The following is an 18,254-nucleotide window of genomic DNA, read 5'->3' as shown; positions in this document are numbered from 1 at the left end:
CCACTCGGGGAAGGAGAGGCAGGGTGGAGATGGGCAAGAGAGGTCATGCCTTGGACCCCAGTGCACAGGGCGTAGAAACTAGCCACTCTCCCTCTCACCTTTATCCTCTACTTTTGGGCAATAAACCAGCCTTCATTTAAACCCACCCAAGCTTTTCAATTCCTCCTCCTCCATAGGGTCCCCTGAGCTGAGGCCTGCAGAGGGAGGGTCAAGGGGTGGGGGGGGGGTGCCAAAGTTCCTCCCTCTAGTCCAGGGACATATCCAGGGCCTTTGGACCCCCAAGGAGGCAGGAACGCTGTAGGGCCCCAGACCTAGTTGTGATGGTCTGCAACATGTGTCTCCCCACCCCCACCTCTGTCCCCTATGAAGTATGTGCAGGGAGATGCAAGGGCCTGCAAGCCCTAGAGCTGCTCTCCAGGCTACCAGCCCCACCATCACCCACTCACAACCCTTACTAGTGCTTCCTCTTGCCATGTGGAGGGGGTGAGAAGTACCCTGGCCTCCAACTTAGTGAGTGTTGTGGGAGGGTGGGGACGGGACTTCCTTTGCAGTATGTCCCACACAGATCTGTGGAAAGTTTTGTGGGAAAGGATGCTCAGGCCTGAGTTAGAGGGTTTGAGAACTCCCTCCTTGGGTTGGCCGTCCTTAGGACCCTGAGAAGGCACCAAGGCCCTTGGACTCTGGCCTAGGGAGTTAGGCCACAGGCAGGGCACCCATGGGAGGGCCTGATGTAGGGCTCAGGAGGCTGGGAAGCCTCTGGACTCATAATACCAACCTCACCAGATACCCATTCTGCAAGGATCTTCTAGTAAAGTACTTTCCGCATCTGCAACCCTCCCCGACCCCCTCACGACCGGAGGGTGAGTCTGCCATGCCCAGGTCAGGCTTTATTTTGGCGCTGTCTGGCTGTCCTGCTAGGTGCCCTGCGAGCGCAGCCCATGGATCAGCTCGTGCATCGTCTTGTTGAGAATGCCTCCATGCACGCCCCGCCGGCCCATGAGCACGAGGAGTGCACGCGGCGTGTGGCCCACGCAGATGGCGCGCCCGTCCTTCCCCTTAGTGCGCGCGTCCAGCACTCCATCGCCCTCGGCCAGCAGGTGGTCTCGGATGACGCAGCAGCGGCGGCCCGCCACACTCAGGCCCGCCTGCAGGAAGGTGCGCCGGTCTGGCCCCGTGAGTACACCCACCTCCTGCGGTGAGATGGCCGCCAGCAGGCCACCGGGCCGCGATGCCCACACGCAGCGATTGTCCGAGTGGCCCACGATGGCCACGTCGTCGATGCGCTGGTCCCGCAGCACCGCACTGATGTAGCCTTTCCAGTCGCCCATTCCGGCTCAGAGTGCGTCCCTCGCCTCTCACTTTCGAGGGTTGTCCTGCTGCGCCGCGCACCTGGAACGCCCGGGTCACTATGACGTATTCGGGGGGGGGGGGCGGGGTTGTGACGTAGAGATGGCTGCAAGGTCACAGAACGGATACCTACGCTGGAGAATGGGGTGAGGGTGGGGCGGCGTTCATATCTTACACCTGATGAAGTTCTAACGTTAGTAGATAATGGCAATTATTTCTAGATGGTAAGATACAGGTGATTTTCATTTCTTCGTACTTTTATCCTATATTTTTCAAATTTTCTACAATAAAAGTGTGATAAGCAGAAAAAAAATAAAGTTAGCCTGAAGGAGGGAATCGCACGAGTCAAAATAACTCTCAAAACAAACAAGCGAACACTTAAATGGCCCATCAAGCACAGCACACGAGTTTAAGAATAAAAAGAAAGGTGCCATGTCTAAACTGACTGACCTCTCAGCCTGATAACCATTCAACTCCCAGAATGTGGTTCTCAAACATTAGGAGTATCAGAATCTCCTGGAAAGCTGATAAACAGATTGCTGGGCCCCAAGTCAGAGTTTCTCATTCTGCAGTATGGGATGCAGCCAGAGAATACGCATTTCTAACAAGTTCCCTGGCGATGCTGCTGCTGGTCCAGGAACCACACTTTGAGACTCGCTGCCCTAGTGACAGTTGGGGCAGGGGTGAGGGTCTTCCACGCCATCAGCCTTAAGGGTCCACACCACTGATTTAATGTTGAGTACTTCTAACCATGGTTCTCAACCTCCGCTGCAGATAGAATCACCTGGGGAGGTTTTAAAACAAATGGCTAGGCCATTTTAGAAATGGCGGCTCCACTGGGAGGCATGTTCTCCGGGCAGCCACCCCCGCCGGGGTTCTTGGGCTAGGCTTCGCTTCTTCAGGCCATACCAGGCATTCTGAGAACTTCTAACAGTACCTTGGTGGACGAGTAGGAGTCATAGTTCAAGGCCTGCTTTGCTTCTCTGGTGAGTCAGGATTATGTCAATGGTACAGATCAGGAAGAAATTTGAACTGGTGTTGATCAGTGTATCCAGAAATTTCTAGATATTGTGAGACAGACAGAATGTTTTTTCCTCCAAAAAAGATTGCAGTTATCTGTCCAGAAGCCATAGCAAGTTATCAAAGAGGATGTCTCGGAACTGAGGAACGAATTACAGCGGAAGGGTGCTCTGGTCCAGAAGCACTTAACAAAACTGAGACATTGGCAGCAGGTGCTGGAGGACATCAACAGGCAGCACCAAAAGCCAGCCAACATCCCTCAGGGTTCCCTGGCCTACCTCAAGCAGGCATCTGCAAATACCCCTTCACCGATGAAGCAAACCTGAGGAAAAGCCACCTGAACATGAGCTGGTGGCTGAGTTAGCCAACACAGTTTTGTCAAACATCACTTCTTGTAGACATGCCATTTTGGGAGAACTCTTTGCCAGAGAATATGATTTTAGTTTTGTGCTCTCATCTAAAATTTTCCCCCTATTTTTATAAGTGTTATTTCTGGAGTACTTTATAAAATGCTTATTGCTTTGGTAAACCAAGTGTATTGTCTTTAGCAAAGTTTAAGGCTGTTAGTGTGATGCCATTTACAGATTCCTTTTTATGTTTTTGGTTTTTGCTGCTTGTTATTATTTTTATTTTTGAATGAGTGTTAATCTCTCTGTTTCCAGTTTTACATTACTTTGTATGATCTGAGGGGAAAAGCTTGTATGATCTGATCTGCATATCAAAGGATGAGGATTTCGGTTGTAGGCCTTTTATGATAATTTACCCATCAGTGGCAGTATATAAAAATATGTAAATTTGCTGTTTTTCAAGACTTTGAACTACCTCAAGAAGAGGAGTCTAATGCAACAATGTAACCCTTCCAGAACCTCAGAATGAGGCTATTTTGTAAATAGGTTGGAAGAGGATTATAATATTGTAGGTTAGCGTAGTAACTGTTATTGTACTGCAGTAACCTAGTGCTATAGGAATCCAGTAGTATCCTTAAGTTAATGTTGACTTTTATTTGGGGTAAGTTTATATTTTGTGTAGTGTTTATTTACTTTTGGGGGTGGTCGGAGCAGTGATATGCTAGTGATATTCATTTCCACAATAATCAGTTTAAGTAACAGAGCGGACCCTGCTCTCAATAGGGGCATAGGTGAAGTATGAGGGTTAAAGTTTGCTGTGATCATCTCTGAGTTTTGAGTTTTGTTTGTTTGTTCTGCTATTTGGAGCAGATTTTTCCATTAATGAATTTCTTGCTAATGGGTGGTGTTGATTCCAAGGGACTGGGGCCTCGAGGTGGGAGGTTGGCTGCAGGGTGCATGGGAGACTCGGTGTTTGGGAAGATATTTTACCCTCTGCCAGCCGCACAGGCCACCTCAGATTCTCTGTTGAACCGCTGTTGAGAAATACAAACCAGCATTGTGCCTGGTCTGCTGTTGAGAAATACAAACCGGCATTGTGCCTGGTCTCCTTGGATGAGGCTTTCCTCTCTCTGTTGTTCACATTCCCTCATTAGATTACACCCCTTCTCTCTCACCAAGTGCTGCACTGTCTCTTGAACAGGCAGTAATTCTGTGACTCGGTGTCTTGGCTCGCTTTTTCTCCAGCCTTGAAGGCCCTGCCCCACCCACCTTGACATCCACTCAAGTTCCCCTCTGGCCTGGACGCCACCTGGTCTCTGCAGCCTCCAAAGGCCCTCTCCGTCGTATCCACAGGACACAGGACTTCTTGTCTCTTCTGCCAGCCTTGCTTGGTTCTCCCTCTGGAGTTAGTAATCTGTCTCCTTGTTCCTCATGAGAAGTAGGCATTATTCCCCTCTGAATATGCAGGGACCATTTATTATCTTTTATATATAATAACTTAGTACTTATTTTTGTTTGTGTATGTGTGTGTATGGTACACAGCCGGAGGCAACGAATTCCCTCATTTGGAGTATATAGTTAAACAAAGCTTTTTTTTTTTTTTTTTTTTTTTCGGTACGCGGGCCTCTAGCTGTTGTGGCCTCTCCCGGTGTGGAGCACAGGCTCCAGACGTGCAGGCTCAGCAGCCATGGCTCACGGGCCCAGCTGCTCCGCGGCATGTGGGATCTTCCCAGACCGGGGCATGAACCCGTGTCCCCTGCATCGGCAGGCAGACTCTCAACCACTGCGCCACCAGGGAAGCCCTAAACAAAGCTTTTAAAAGTTGTTTTTAACCACATTATCTGATTTCAAGGTTGTTAACCTGGTCATCTCATGCCAATTAGAAGCTCTGATTGGCAGCTTTAGATTTCTTGATTAAAAACCTAACTAAATTGATTACATTTTAGGCATTCTTTCAATAATGAAAGAGGTTCTTAGTGAAAAGTTCAGGAACTATTCTATTTGGTGCTTAGTAAAAATATTTTGAATTAATGTGTGTACCAGTTATTGTCATTTCTTTATTAACTTCAAAAGTTTTCTGCCAAATAAACATTTCACTTTTTTCTGTTTGTAAAAAAACAAAACAAAACAAATGGCTACCCACCCACCCCCCTTCCCTAGAAATATTGATTTAATTGGCCTGAGGTGGATGTTGGGCATAGGTTCAAAAAGCTCCCCATGGTGATTCTGATGTACAGTCGAGGTTGAGAACTCCTGCTATAAACTTAAAATATGAGTTTCATACATGTGGAGTCACCTTGCACAGGGTTGGTACACAGTGTGGCTTAGTAAATGTCAGCTGGACATGAATCTCAACCTTGCATCAGATCTCAATAGATTCTGTTCTCTGAAGGGGTGTGGAGAAGTTGAGCACCGGTATACTATCTTGGCATTTCCCGACGGGACACCTGAAGAGCTGTGCCTTTCAAGCATCTTCAAAAGCACTTTACTGATTTCTATGCCATGCCTGGCGCCGGGCTGGCAGCGCTGGGGGGAATGGAACACATTCCTTGCTATCTATGATCACGCCTCAGCCACACTTCCATTCCAGAATTGCCCAGGAGGGAAAGACGAGTCCCGGGGCGGTCAGGAAGCGGTGTGCTCCCGGATCCAGGCTAGGTAGTTGGCCACGTCGGTGTATACACCTGGCATGTGGTGGTCGCCGCAACCTGAACCCCAGCTGACGATGCCTCGCAGGATGAGCTGGCGCTCTGCGGTCTCATCCTCACACACCAGAGGGCCCCTGGAGTTACCCTGGGTCGGGGGACACGCGGCTCAGCGCCCTTGGCTTGGGGTCTGCACTTGACCGGGTTGGAGGAGGGCACCAAGTGGGTCCAAGGGCTCACCTGGCACGCGTCAGTGCCACCCTCGAGGAAGCCAGCGCAGAGCATGCCGGGGGATGAAGGCGGCTCCGTGCACGTCGGGGGTGGAGCAGCGCTCCGGGCGGATGAGTGGCACCTGAGTCTACTGCAGGAAGCTGGAATATTACCCTGACCCTGCGAACCGAGAGCGCCTTCCTCACACCCCTCCCAACTCCTCTCCGCCCAGGGCATGGACCTGGCTGCGCCAGGCTCTTCCAAACCCGCTAATCTCCTGCCTCCCTCGCAACAAGCCCGAGAGAGAGTGAGTTGCCTTTAACACTATTTCATAGACGAGAAAACTGAGGCCAGAGAGGAGCGGTTATGTGAATGAACCAGGAGGAAGCAGGACTGCTTCGGAACCCCACCCCCACTTCCCATCCAGTGTCTCAAAACCTTGGTCCACATCCAGCCCACCTACTGCTCCAGGGCGGGCCAGCGTCCTAGTAGCCCTTGCAGCTCTGTGCCCAGAGGGAATCAAGAGAAAGTGCGATTCTCCCGATACGCCTCAGATTTGGGGACGCCCCCCAACAGTGAATACCAAGCTCTTGGAGAAGAAGACTGCAGAGACAAGGGCCCTGCACGTCCTCACAACCCACCAGGTCGGCCCCACCTGTCCCTGGCGGTACCAAACCTGCGGCCTTCTCTTGCCTACCCCGGTGGCCAGAGGTTTCCCTCCCGCCCCTAGCGGTTCTGCCTACCTTCTAACTGGTGACCCCAGCCGGCCACTTCGCAGGGCGCGGCTTCGGATTCGGCCGGGAGGGCGGCGCTACTCGGCAGGCACACTGGCTGAACGAAAGGCGACGGGTGCGCGCAGCAGCCTTCAGCGCTCTCCTGCAGGCGCACCAGAGCTAACCCAAGCGGGGAGGAGCATGAGACCGGGACGCTAGGACTTCGAGCCCCGCCCACCCTTTCCCCTGATCCCCGCTGGGGCGCCCCCACGCACCCAGGTCGTGCTGGTAGGTGATAACGCGAGAAGGCTTTCGTGCAGGGGGTAGGCGCGCACGGCCAGCGTCTGGCACTGCTCATAGCTCTGGTTATGGCGGTCCTGGCCGAGTACCACTGTCAGCTCCTCTGGCGCAGGTCTGGGGGCAGGGTCGGGAAAAGGAAGCGTGCTCAGAGCCGGCCACAGGCATCCTGCGGGACCCCCCTCTTTCCGAGCCCCTTCTTGGGTTTCAGCTTCCTCCTGGGGAGCTCTGAAAGGGAGAAGGGGGAAAGGTGGGCGGGGACGCGTAGAGGTAGGGGACGCGTAGAGGTAGGGCACGTGTTCAGGTGTCGCGCGGAAGCTGGGCACAGGAGAGAGGAGCTAGGGATCCAGGGCCGGGAGCTAAGCGCTCAGGCACTTGCCGGTTCTGCAGACAGTGAGCCGCGGTCAGCACCCAACAGGGGGCGATGAGGCTGCCGGTGCAGAAATTTTGGCCCTGCTACAGCGCGGCGATGTAGGGGTGCGCCCCGGGGAGCGCCACCAGTCCCCCGAGGACGCGGCTCAGCGAGGACAACCGTTTGTGGAGCCACCGTCCACAGCCCGCCGGGCCCGCGCTGGGCAGGGGAGTCCGCTGCTCGGGCGGCGAGCACCAGCCTGTGGGAGAAGCCCAGGCTGAGGGCCGGGAGACCCACGATCTTGGAATGTAGCTCGTCCCGTGCTTTCTCTGCTCGGATTCTTAACTTTTCCCAACAACCTGAGGTCAGGGGTCGAAGCGGGGTCTGGGTCGTGGACTGAGGTTTCTGCAAAGCCGAAAGCGAGGGCAAAGGGAAGTGCTGGTGCCCAGATGAGATCCGTATCGGAGGAGGGATTTGGGGCGCCGCCGGGGCTGGGGCCTGGCACCGTGCCAGGCGGCAATAATTCCAGCTTAGTCGGTCGCCCCTCCAAACAAAGTACCACGGGCGGGTGTCGTTGTCCTGGTTCCTGCAACCACGGGGTGGGGGTGATTGAGAAGCCCTAGAGGGCCCTGGGGCGGAAAGAGACGCCCAGCCCTGCCCCACCCGCGCACCGGCAGACGGCGTGGTCGCCCAGTCTCCCATTCAGGGCTTGCTCTGCGGTCACATTCCAGTAGGTGGCCTCGGAGGCCCACGGCTGACAGCGTGCACCCCAGAGCTTAGTCCGGGCCACGCCGTAGCAGTTCGCCTTGTGGTCTGGGGAGAGAGAAGGCTCCCTACAGCTAGGGTATGGAACGGTGTCCTGCCGCTCTCTCACCCACTTCTCCACTCTCCCTCCTCCCTCTCTGCAAGCCCTTCCCACGTGGGGGCGGGGCTTCTGCTTCCCAGACACCCTAACTCACCCACTTCGCACAAGCGTCCAGCGTAGCCCGTGGGGCAACTGCACAGGCGGTGGCCCTCCGCCTGTAGGCAGCTGCCCCCATTGAGACATGGGTTGGTACGGCAGACTGGGAGAAGGAGCATGTTGAGCCACCCCTAGGCTCAAAGACCCCTGCCCCCCCCCCACCCAGAGAGCTCCCTCTTACGCTGGCACACCACCTGACCTCCTGCCAGCCTTTCTTTCCCACCTTCTGCCCTCCTCCCTGGCCAGCTCCCCACCGATCTACTCACCCTGGCTGGCCAGTGGCTTGCACTGGGCATTCGGACCATTGCACTGGCACTTGGCTACACCTGCCAGCTCAAGCCTGTGCCATATTTCATTCTCCTGGAAGAACCAAAGAAGCTGGGGCTCAAAGCACTTCTCTGGGGACAAAGGGGTAGGGTAGTCTCAGGAGAGTGTGGGACCATGCCAAATCTCTGGGAATCCACAGGACCTCTTCAGTAGGCCCGTGGCTGCCCCTGTTCCCCAGCAGCCCCTCCCCTGGCCTCAGCATCTCCTTACCTCTCTGGCAGTGCTTCCCAGTGAAGTGATCTGGACAGATGCAGTGTGGGCCATTTGGCATGTTCACACAGGTCCCTCCTTTCTGGCAGGGTTTGTATTTGCTGCAGTGATCTGAGAGATGAACACAGGGGGAGAAAGAGTGGGGAGCCTGAATCAAACAGATGGGGCCAAGTCCCTACCCAAACCTGCTTGTCTTTTGACCTTGGCCCTCCAAATTTCCAAGCCTTAGTTTACCCACCTGAAAAATGGGGCTACCCCCTCTTAGAACTTCTCCCTCTGGGAGGGAAGGAGGTAGGTGGGCCCAGAGTCCCATATGTTTTAGATCTGATGATACCCAGGAGAGTAGCTAGGGTCGGGGAAAGGGCCCTGTGCCACGCCAAAGGTTGTGTGGCACCTTTCACTTTCTTTGGCTCCAGGCAGTATGCCCACATCGCTGATCCTTCTTGAAGTTGGGGGTGGTAGCACACCTGTAGACAGAGATAAGGCTTAAGACATGGAAGTGACCCAAGTGCCCATCAATGGATGATTGGTTTAAGAAGATGTGGTATATACACAATGGAATATTATTCAGCCATTAAAAAAGAATGAAATATTGCCATTTTCAGTAACATGGGTGGACCTAGGGGATACCATACTAAGTGAAGTAAGTCAGATGGAGAAAGACAAATATTATGTGATAGCATTTATATGTGGAATCTAAACAATAACACAAATGAATCTATATACAAAATAGAAACAGACTTACAGACATAGAAAACAAACTTATAATTACCAAAGGGCAAAACGGGGGTGGGGGTGATAAATTAGGAATATGAGATTAACAGATACACACTACTATACATAAAATAGATAAGCAACAAGGATTTACTGTATAATACAGGGAACTATATTCAATATCTTATAATAACTTATAATGGAAAATAATCTGAAAAAAATATATATATATAACTGAATCATTTTGCTGTACACCTGAAACCAACACAATATTGTAAATCAACTATACTTCAATAAATAAAAAAAGAAAGAAAGAAAGAGATGAAGCTTCCTAGCTCTGCCCAAGAGGCTGGGCTGCCGTTCCCTATCACAGCCCCTTCTCTCCAAGCAGGGTTCCTTGGACAGAAGGATGGGCAGAGTCCACCTCCCCCAGACCCCTGCTCCAACCTTTCCAGGGTAGTCTTACCAGGGTCAGGGCCAGGCCAGCCTCTGTGGATAAATCTGTGATACAGCTGCCAGTGGTACTGGAAGGGGAAGTGGCAGGGCTCCCCGGTGACAGTGAGAACTGCAGGGGTAACACACTCCTTGATGACTTTCCCCGTGCCCCATTGCCCAGGTACCATCCCTCAGAGTCTGGTTGGAAAAAGGATAGACCTTTGAAAAGATCATTGTGCCTTCAAGACCACATCCTGCTTAAGAGTTGGGTTTCTGGAGTCAGTTGGTGGACTCCTGACTCCACCAACTACTAACTGCGTGACTTTAGACAAGTCTGCAGCCTCCAGGCCTAGAAGAGTGCTTGCTACAAAGTAGGCACTTAATAAATACTTGTTGAATGTTGAAGTCACTTGACCACTCTGAGCCTTAGTTTTCTCATCTGTTAAAAATGGCAAAAATCATACATAGTACAGATGAAGGGTTTCAGTTTTGCAAGATGCAAAGAATTCTGGAGATGGATGGTGGTAATGATTGCACAACAATACAAGTGTACTTAATATCACTGAACTGTACACTTAAAAATGGTTGAGACAGGGATTCCCTGGTGGCGCAGTGGATAGGAGTCCACCTGCCAATGCCCGGGACACGGGTTCAAGCCCTGGTCCGGGAAGATCCCACATGCCGCAGAGAAGCTAAGCCTGTGCGCCACAACTACTGAGCCTGCGCTCTACAGCCCGTGAGCCACAACTACTGAAGCACGCATGCCTAGAGCCCGTGCTCCGCAACAAGAGAAGCCACCGCAATGAGAAGCCTGCGCACCGCAATGAAGAGTAGCCCCCACTCGCGGCAACTAGTGATAAACCCCGCGCACAGCAACAAAGACCCAACTCCGACAAAAATAAATAAATAAATGATTTTTTTTTTTTTTAAAAAACCCAGCATGTCAGTATGGTCCTATTTTTGTAAAAATATATTTACATATGCATAAAAAATAAATCTAGAAAGAAATCTCCAAAATTTGTAACAGTGGTTTTTGGAAGATAGTGGATTTATGGGTGACTTTTCCTTCTTTTCTATTTCCGTAATTTATAAAGTTTTTACAATAAAAATATTGCTATTGTAATTTTTAAAAATAGTACAATTGAGCCTCATTCAGATTCTATATTTGCTTATCTGCACTTCTTGCTAAAATTTAGCTGTAACCCCAAACCAATACTCAAGGGGCTTTCACTGTCATTTGTGGACATGCACAGAGCGGTGAAAAATTTGAGTCACCTGAAGTGCACATTCCCAGCTGAGGTCAAACAAGGTGATGCTCTGCATCTTGTTTCAACTCCTACTGTAAACAAGTGTCTTTTATTTTAATTTTTATTTATTTTTTTATACGGCAGGTTCTCATAACTCATCCATTTTATACATATTAGTGTATATATGTCAGTCCCAATCTCCCAATGCATCACACCACACCACCCCTGCCACTTTCCCCCCTTGTTGTCCATACATTTGTTCTCTACAACTGTGTCTCAATTTCTGCCCTGCAAACTGGTTCATCTGTACCATTTTTCTAGGTTCCATATATGCGTTAATATATGATATTTGTTTTTCTCTTTCTGACTTACTTCACTCTGTATGACAGACTCTAGATCCATCCACGTCTCAACAAATGACCCAATTTCGTTCCTTTTTTATGGCTGAGTAATATTCCATTGTTTATATGTACCACATCATTATCCATTCGTCTGTCGATGGGCATTTACATTGCTTCCATGTCCTGGCTATTGTAAATAGTGCTGCAATGAACATTGGGGTGCATATATCTTTTTGAATTGTGGTTTCCTCTGGGTATATGCCCAGTAGTGGGATTGCTGGGTCATATGGTAATTCTATTTTTAGTTTGTTAAGGAAACTCCATACTGTTCTCCATAGTGGCTGTATCAATTTACATTCCCATCAACAGTGCAAGAGGGTTCCCTTTTCTCCACACCCTCTCCAGCATTTGTTGTTTGTAGATTTTCTGATGATGCCCATTCTAACTGGTGTGAGGTGATACCTCACTGTCGTTTTGATTTGCATTTCTCTAATAATTAGTGATGTTGAGCAGCTTTTCATGTGCTTCTTGGCCATCTGTATGTCTTCTTTGGAGAGATGTCTATTTAGGTCTTCTGCCCATTTTTGGATTGGGTTGTTTGTTTTTTTAATATTGAGCTCCATGAGCTGTCTATATATTTTGGAGATTAATCCTTTGTCCGTTGATTCATTTGCAAATATTTTCTCCCATTCTGAGGGTTGTCTTTTCATCTTGTTTGTAGTTTCCTTTGCTGTGCAAAAGCTTTTAAGTTTCATTACGTCCCATTTGTTTATTTTTGTTTTTATTTCCATTACTCTAGGAGGTGGATCAAAAAGGATCTTGCTGTGATTTATGTCAAAGAGTGTTCTTCCTATGTTTTCCTCTAAGAGTTTTATAGTGTCCAGTCTTACATTTAGGTCTCTAATCCATTTTGAGTTTATTTTTGTGATGGTGTTAGGTAATGTTTTAATTTCATTCTTTTACATGTAGCTGTCCAGTTTTCCCAGCACCACTTACTGAAGAGACTGTCTTTTCTCCATTGTATATCCTTGCCTCCATTGTCAAATATACGGTGACCATATGTGCGTGGGTTTATCTCTGGGCTTTCTATCCTGTTCCATTGATCTATATTTCTGTTTTTGTGCCAGTACCATATTGTCTTGATTACTGTAGCTTTGTAGTATTAGTCTGAAGTCAGGGAGGCTGATTCCTCCAGCTCCGTTTTTTTTCCCTCAAGACTGCTTTGGCTATTCGGGGTCTTTTTTGTCTCCAAACAAATTTTAAGATTTTTTTGTTCTAGTTCTGTAAAAAATGCCATTGGTAATTTGATAGGGATTGCATCAAAACTGTAGATTGCTTTGGGTAGTATAGTCATTTTCACAATATTGATTCTTCCAATGCAAGAGCATTGTATATCTCTCCATCTGTTTGTATCATCTTTAATTTCTTTCATCAGTTTCTTATAGTTTTCTGCATACAGGTCTTTTGTCTCCCTAGGTAGGTTTATTCCTAGGTATTTTATTCTTTTTGTTGCAATGGTAAATGGAAGTGTTTCCTTAATTTCTCTTTCAGATTTTTCATCATTAGTGTATAGGAATGCAAGAGATTTCTGTGCCTTAATATTATATCCTGCAAATTTATCAAATTCATTGATTAGCTCTAGTCATTTTCTGGTGGCATCTTTAGGATTCTCTATGTATAGTATCATGTCATCTGCAAATAGTGACAGTTTTACTTCTTCTTTTCCAATTTGTATTCCTTTTATTTCTTTTTCTTCTCTGACTGACGTGGCTAGGACTTCCAAAACTATGTTGTAATAGTGGTGAGAGTAGACATCCTTGCCCTTGCTTGTTCCTGATCTTTCAGTTTTTCGCCATTGAGAATGATGTTTGCTGTGGGTTTGTCATATATGGCCTTATTATGTTGAGGTAGGTTCCCTCTATGTGCACTTTCTGGAGAGTTTTTATCATAAATGGGTGTTGAATTTTGTCAAAAGCTTTTTCTGCATCTATTGAGATGATCATATGGTTTTTCTTCTTCAGTTTGTTAATATGGTGTATCACATTGATTGACTTGTGTATATTGAAGAATCCTTGCATCCCTGGGATAAATCCCACTTGATCATGGTGTATGATCCTTTTAATGTGTTGCTGGGTTCTGTTTGCTAGTATTTTGTTGAGGATTTTTGCATCTATATTCATGAGTGATATTGGTCTATAATTTTCTTTTTTTTGTAGTGTCTTTGTCTGGTTTTGGTATGAGGGTGATGGTGGCCTCATAGAATGAGTTTGTGAGTGTTCTTTTCTCTGCAATTGTTTGGAAGAGTTTGAGAAGGATGGGTGTTAGCTCTTCTCTAAATGTTTGATAGAATTCACCTGTGAAGCCATCTGGTCCTGGACTTTTGTTTGCTGGAAGATTTTTAATCACAGTTTCAATTTCATTATTTGTGATTAGTCTGTTCATATTTTCTATTTCTTCCTGGTTCAGTCTTGAAAGGCTATACCTTTCTAAGAATTTGTCCATTTCTTCCAGGTTGTCCATTTTATTGGCATAGAGTGGCATAGAGTTGCTTTCATTGGCGTAGTAGTCTCTTAGGATGCTTTGTATTTCCGCGGTGTCTGTTGTAACTTCTTTTCATTTCTAATTTTATTGATTTCAGTCCTCTGCTTCTTTTTCTTGATTACTCTGGCTAATGGTTTATCAATTTTGTGTATCTTCTCAAAAAACCAGCTTTTCGTTTTATTGATCTTTGCTATTGTTTTCTTTGTTTCTATTTCATTTATTTCTGCTCTGATCTTTATGATTTCTTTCCTTCTACTAACTTTGGGTTTTGTTTGTTCTTCTTTCTCTAGTTCCTTTAGGTGTAAGGTTAGATTGTTTATTTGAGATGTCTGTTGTTTCTTGAGGTAGGATTGTATTGCTATAAACTTCCCTCTTAGAACTGCTTTTGCTGCATCCCGTAGGTTTTGGATCATCGTGTTTTCATTGTCATTTGTCTCTAGGTATTTTTTGATTTCCTCTTAGATTTCCTCAGTGATCTCTTGGTTATTTAGTAACGTACTGTTTAGACTCCATGTGTTTGTGTTTTTTAACATTTTTTTCCCTGTAATTGATTTCTAATTTCATAACGTTGTGGTCAGAAAAGATGCTTGATATGATTTCAATTTTCTGAAATTTACTGAGGCTTGATTTGTGACCCAAGATGTGATCTATCCTGGAGAATGTTCTGTGCGCACTTGAGAAGAAAGTGTAATCTGCTGTTTTTGGATGGAATGTCCTATAAATATCAGTTAAATCTCTCTGGTCTGTTGTGTCATTTAAAGCTTGTGTTTCCTTATTAATTTGCCGTTTGGATGATCTGTCCACTGGTATAAGTGAGGTGTTAAAAGTCTCCCACTATTGTTGTGTTACTGTCGATTTCCTCTTTTATAGCTGTTAGCAGTTGCCTTATGTATTGAGGTGCTCCTATGTTGGGTGCATATATAGTTATAATTGTTATATCTTCTTCTTGGATTGATCCCTTGATCATTATGTAGTGTCCTTCCTTGTCTCTTGTAACATTCTTCATTTTAAAGTCTATTTTATCTGATATGAGTATTGCGACTCCAGCTTTCTTTTGATTTCCATTTGCATGGAATATCTTTTTCCATCCCCTCACTTTCAGTCTGTATGTGTCCCTAGGTCTGACGTGGGTCTCCTGTAGACAGCATATGTATGGGTCTTGTTTTTGTATCCGTTCAGCAATCCTGTGTCTTTTGGTTGGAGCATTTAATCCATTCGCGTTTAAGGTGATTATTGATATGTATGTTCCTATTACCACTTTCTTAATTGTTTGGGGTTTGTTTTTGTAGGTCCTTTTCTTCTCTTGTGTTTCCCACCTACAGAAGTTCCTTTAGCATTTATTGTAGAGCTGGTTTGGTGGTGCTGAATTCTCTTAGCTTTTGCTTGTCTGTAAAGCTTTTGATTTCTCCAACAAATCTGAATGAGATCCTTGCCAGGTAGAGTAATCATGGTTGTAGGTTCTTCCCTTTCATCACTTTAAATATGTCATGCCACTCCCTTCTGGCTTGTAGAGTTTCTGCTGAGAAATCAGCTGTTAACTTTATGGGAGTTCTCTTGTATGTTATTTGTCATTTTTCCCTTGCTGCTTTCAATAATTTTTCTTTGCCTTTAATTTTTGCCAAGTTGATTACTATGTGTCTCAGTGTGTTTCTCCTTGGGTTTATCCTGTATGGGACTCTCTGCCCTCCCTGGACTTGGGTGGCTATTTCCTTTCCCATGTTAGGTAATTTTTTGACTATAATCTCTTCAAATATTTTCTTGGGTCCTTTCTCTCTCTCTTCTCCTTCTGGGACCCCTATAAAGTGAATGTTGTTGCGTTTAATGTTGTCCCAGAGGTCTCTTAGGCTGTCTTCATTTCTTGTCATTCTTTTTCTTTATTCTGTTCTGCAGCAGTGAATTCCACCATTCTGTGTTCCAGGTAACTTATTTGTTCTTTTGCCTCACTTATTCTGGTATTGATTCCTTCTAGTGTATTTTTCATTTCAGTTATTGTTTTGTTCATCTCTGTTTGTTCTTTAATTCTTCTAGATCTTTATTAAACATTTCTTGCATCTTCTCAATCTTTGCCTCTATTCTTTTTCCGAGGTCCTTGATCATCTTCACTATCATTATCCTGAATTCTTTTTCTGGAAGGTTGCCTATCTCCACTTCACTTAGTTGTTTTTCTGGGGGTTTATCTTGTTCCTTCATCTGGTATATAGCCCTCTGCCTTTTCATCTTATCTATCTTTCTCTGAATGTGGTTTTTGTTCCACAGGCTGCAGGACTGTAGTTCTTCTTACTTCTCAACAAGTGTACTTTTCATGCTCTATTTAGTGCCATGCTTTTCAAATTTTGTGCTTTTTTTTTTTTTTTTTTTTTTTTTTGCGGTACGCGGGCCTCTCACTGTTGTGGCTTCTCCCATTGTGGAGCACAGGCCGCAGACGCGCAGGCTCAGCAGCCATGGCTCACGGACCCAGCCGCTCCACGGCATGTGGGGTCTTCCTGGACCGGGGCACGAACCCGTGTCCCCTGCATCGGCAGGCGGGCTCCCAACCACTGCGCCACCAGGGAAGCCCTCAAATTTTGTGCTTTTGATACATGATTTTGCTGTTGAAAATGGCCCCCAAATAGAGTGCTGAAGTGCTGTCCAGTGTTCCGAAGTGCAAAAGGGCTGTGATGTACATTATGTAGAACACTTGTGGGTTAGATAAGCTTCATCCAGGCATGAGCTATAGTGCTGCTGGCCATGAATTCAATATCAATGAATCAACAATATATATTAAGTAAGGTGTCTTTAAACAGAATCACACATAAAACAAGGTTATATGTTGATGAAAATGTTGTGACCAGAGCTAACAGAAACCTAACCCTATATTTCCTCTAGGAGCAATGGTTCAGTTTTTGCTAATTCAGTGTTCATGGTGACTTTATAGAACATGGCTACCACGAATAATGAGAATTGACTCTATTTCAGAGGAGTGTTGTGAAACTTAAATGAGATTGTGTCTATAAAACACTTACACAGAGTCTGGCACATAGTACATTAGCTGCTATTTTGTTATTAGAGGCCCAATGACGCTTGTGCTGAGGGCCAAATCAGGGACAGGACATTAAAGGAAGAGAGAGAGGTCTGAGACGGACCTTTAAGATGCAAATGGGATGGACATGGAAGAGTAGGACCCTAAGTAGGTGATTAGGCAAGGGCAGAGCAGCTAGGTTGAGTCAGGCTAGAGGGAGGAGAGCAGTTTGGCTAGGTGTGGAGTGCTGAGGAGAGGAGGTGAGGTACTCAGGATTGCCTCAGTGTCATGCTAAGGGGCTGGGCCTGATCCCATCAGGGCAGGCTTGCCAGGGCAGGCTCAATCTAGTTTACAATTCTAGGTAAATATTTAGTGCCTGGAAAAATACAGGCAATGGGGAGCTATGGCAGGGGGAAGATGGCAGATATCTACCATCTAAAAGGGAGCTTGATAATAAAAGCCAATATATTTTAAGCATTTACCATGTACCAAACTGTGGGCTGAGCGCCTCACTGGGATTAATGACTCATTTCTCCTTCTCCACAACCCTAAGAGTTTTACCATTACCAGCCTCATTTTACAGGTGGGGATTTAAGCTTGGAGAAGTCAAGTCATTGGTGCAGAGCCATCCAGCACATAAGTGATGAAGCTGGGATTCAGAGGCATTTGGGCTCCAGAGCCCTGCTCTTGATCCTTCCTTGTCCGTCAAGGGCCCTGGCCTCTGTGTGGCATGACTGATGCCTGCGAGATGTATTGAGGAGAGGAAAGGAAGGGGGAGGCTGGGGAAACCGAGGAAGACTGGCAGGTACTGGACCAGACACTCAGATACAGCTCCAGCCTTGCCCTCAAGGAGCACATAGTTCACTATCACTCTGGATCCCCGGCACCCATGCGCACAAGACCTGGCATATAGTAGGCTCTCAGGTCTGAATGCCAGCCAGACAACTCTGGGGATGAGAGTGAAGAGTGCCCAGGATACTTCCCCTCACCCCAAGGGCCAGAGACTAACAATCTGCACACTCTCTGCCATACTCATCCCTGTTCAAGGGTCTCTCAGGAGGTGGACCCAGGCTACTTACCCACTGTGTGCTCACTCTCTATGAACTTATGCTGCTTGGGGGCTTTCCAAGGTGGAGTCTATGGGAGAGAGAAGAAAGCCGGGAATTTCCCCAGAAAGTCGTTGCCTGCCCCGATCCCATGCTAGTCCACAGCTTCCTTTCACAGTCCAGAAACGCAGAGATTTCCTCAGAAGGCCTGGACCCCTCCTTCCTCCTCTCATTGTCTCCTCAAGGTCCCCCTTCCCCAGTAATGCTCATATCCACCAGCACTGTCTGTCTTTCTCTCCTCTACTTTGGCCTTATAGGCTTGCCTAGTCTTTCCAAACAGGCCTTCCAATCACCTAGACTAAAAGGTCATGGGCAGAAGCCAAGGCTGTGATAGGGACCCCCCAGGGCCATCCCAGTACAACCCTCCTGGTTCCCACAGCCTTCACCAAAACCGCTGACTCCAGGCTCACCAGCAGGACCCCCAGGAGCAGCAGAGCCCTCAT

General features: G+C 47.2%; 2 protein-coding genes and 1 pseudogene across 2 annotated transcripts; 1 reads left to right on the top strand and 2 right to left on the bottom strand.

Moving 5' to 3' along the window:
- Window positions 1–861: 861 nt before the first annotated feature.
- PFN3 (profilin 3) lies at window positions 862–1,404 on the bottom strand. Its single transcript, XM_032627871.1, has one exon. The coding sequence runs from the start codon at window positions 1,326–1,328 to the stop codon at window positions 915–917; it is 414 nt and encodes a 137-aa protein (XP_032483762.1). The 5' UTR covers window positions 1,329–1,404; the 3' UTR covers window positions 862–914.
- A 767-nt stretch (window positions 1,405–2,171) lies between these two features.
- On the top strand, window positions 2,172–2,693 carry LOC116751671 (annotated as a pseudogene).
- A 2,583-nt stretch (window positions 2,694–5,276) lies between these two features.
- Window positions 5,277–18,254, bottom strand: F12 (coagulation factor XII). The gene is given in 17 exon segments (XM_032626488.1): window positions 5,277–5,507; window positions 5,600–5,650; window positions 5,652–5,749; window positions 6,313–6,462; window positions 6,558–6,573; window positions 6,576–6,696; window positions 6,959–7,190; window positions 7,288–7,517; window positions 7,603–7,744; window positions 7,891–7,995; window positions 8,159–8,290; window positions 8,430–8,540; window positions 8,824–8,857; window positions 8,860–8,896; window positions 9,591–9,708; window positions 17,785–17,842; window positions 18,198–18,254. Coding segments are annotated over 17 exon segments (1,860 nt in total). The 3' UTR covers window positions 5,277–5,339.

The sequence above is a fragment of the Phocoena sinus genome, chromosome 3 (assembly GCF_008692025.1).
Source record: "Phocoena sinus isolate mPhoSin1 chromosome 3, mPhoSin1.pri, whole genome shotgun sequence".
Lineage (NCBI taxonomy): Eukaryota > Metazoa > Chordata > Mammalia > Artiodactyla > Phocoenidae > Phocoena > Phocoena sinus.
The sequence above is the reverse complement of the archived record's forward strand: the minus strand, read 5'-3'. Positions and strand labels throughout refer to the sequence as shown.

Bases quoted from the DNA above. Each gene is read 5' to 3' on its own strand.
- PFN3 (XM_032627871.1), bottom strand. From the start codon at position 1,328: ATGGGCGACTGGAAAGGCTACATCAGTGCGGTGCTGCGGGACCAGCGC.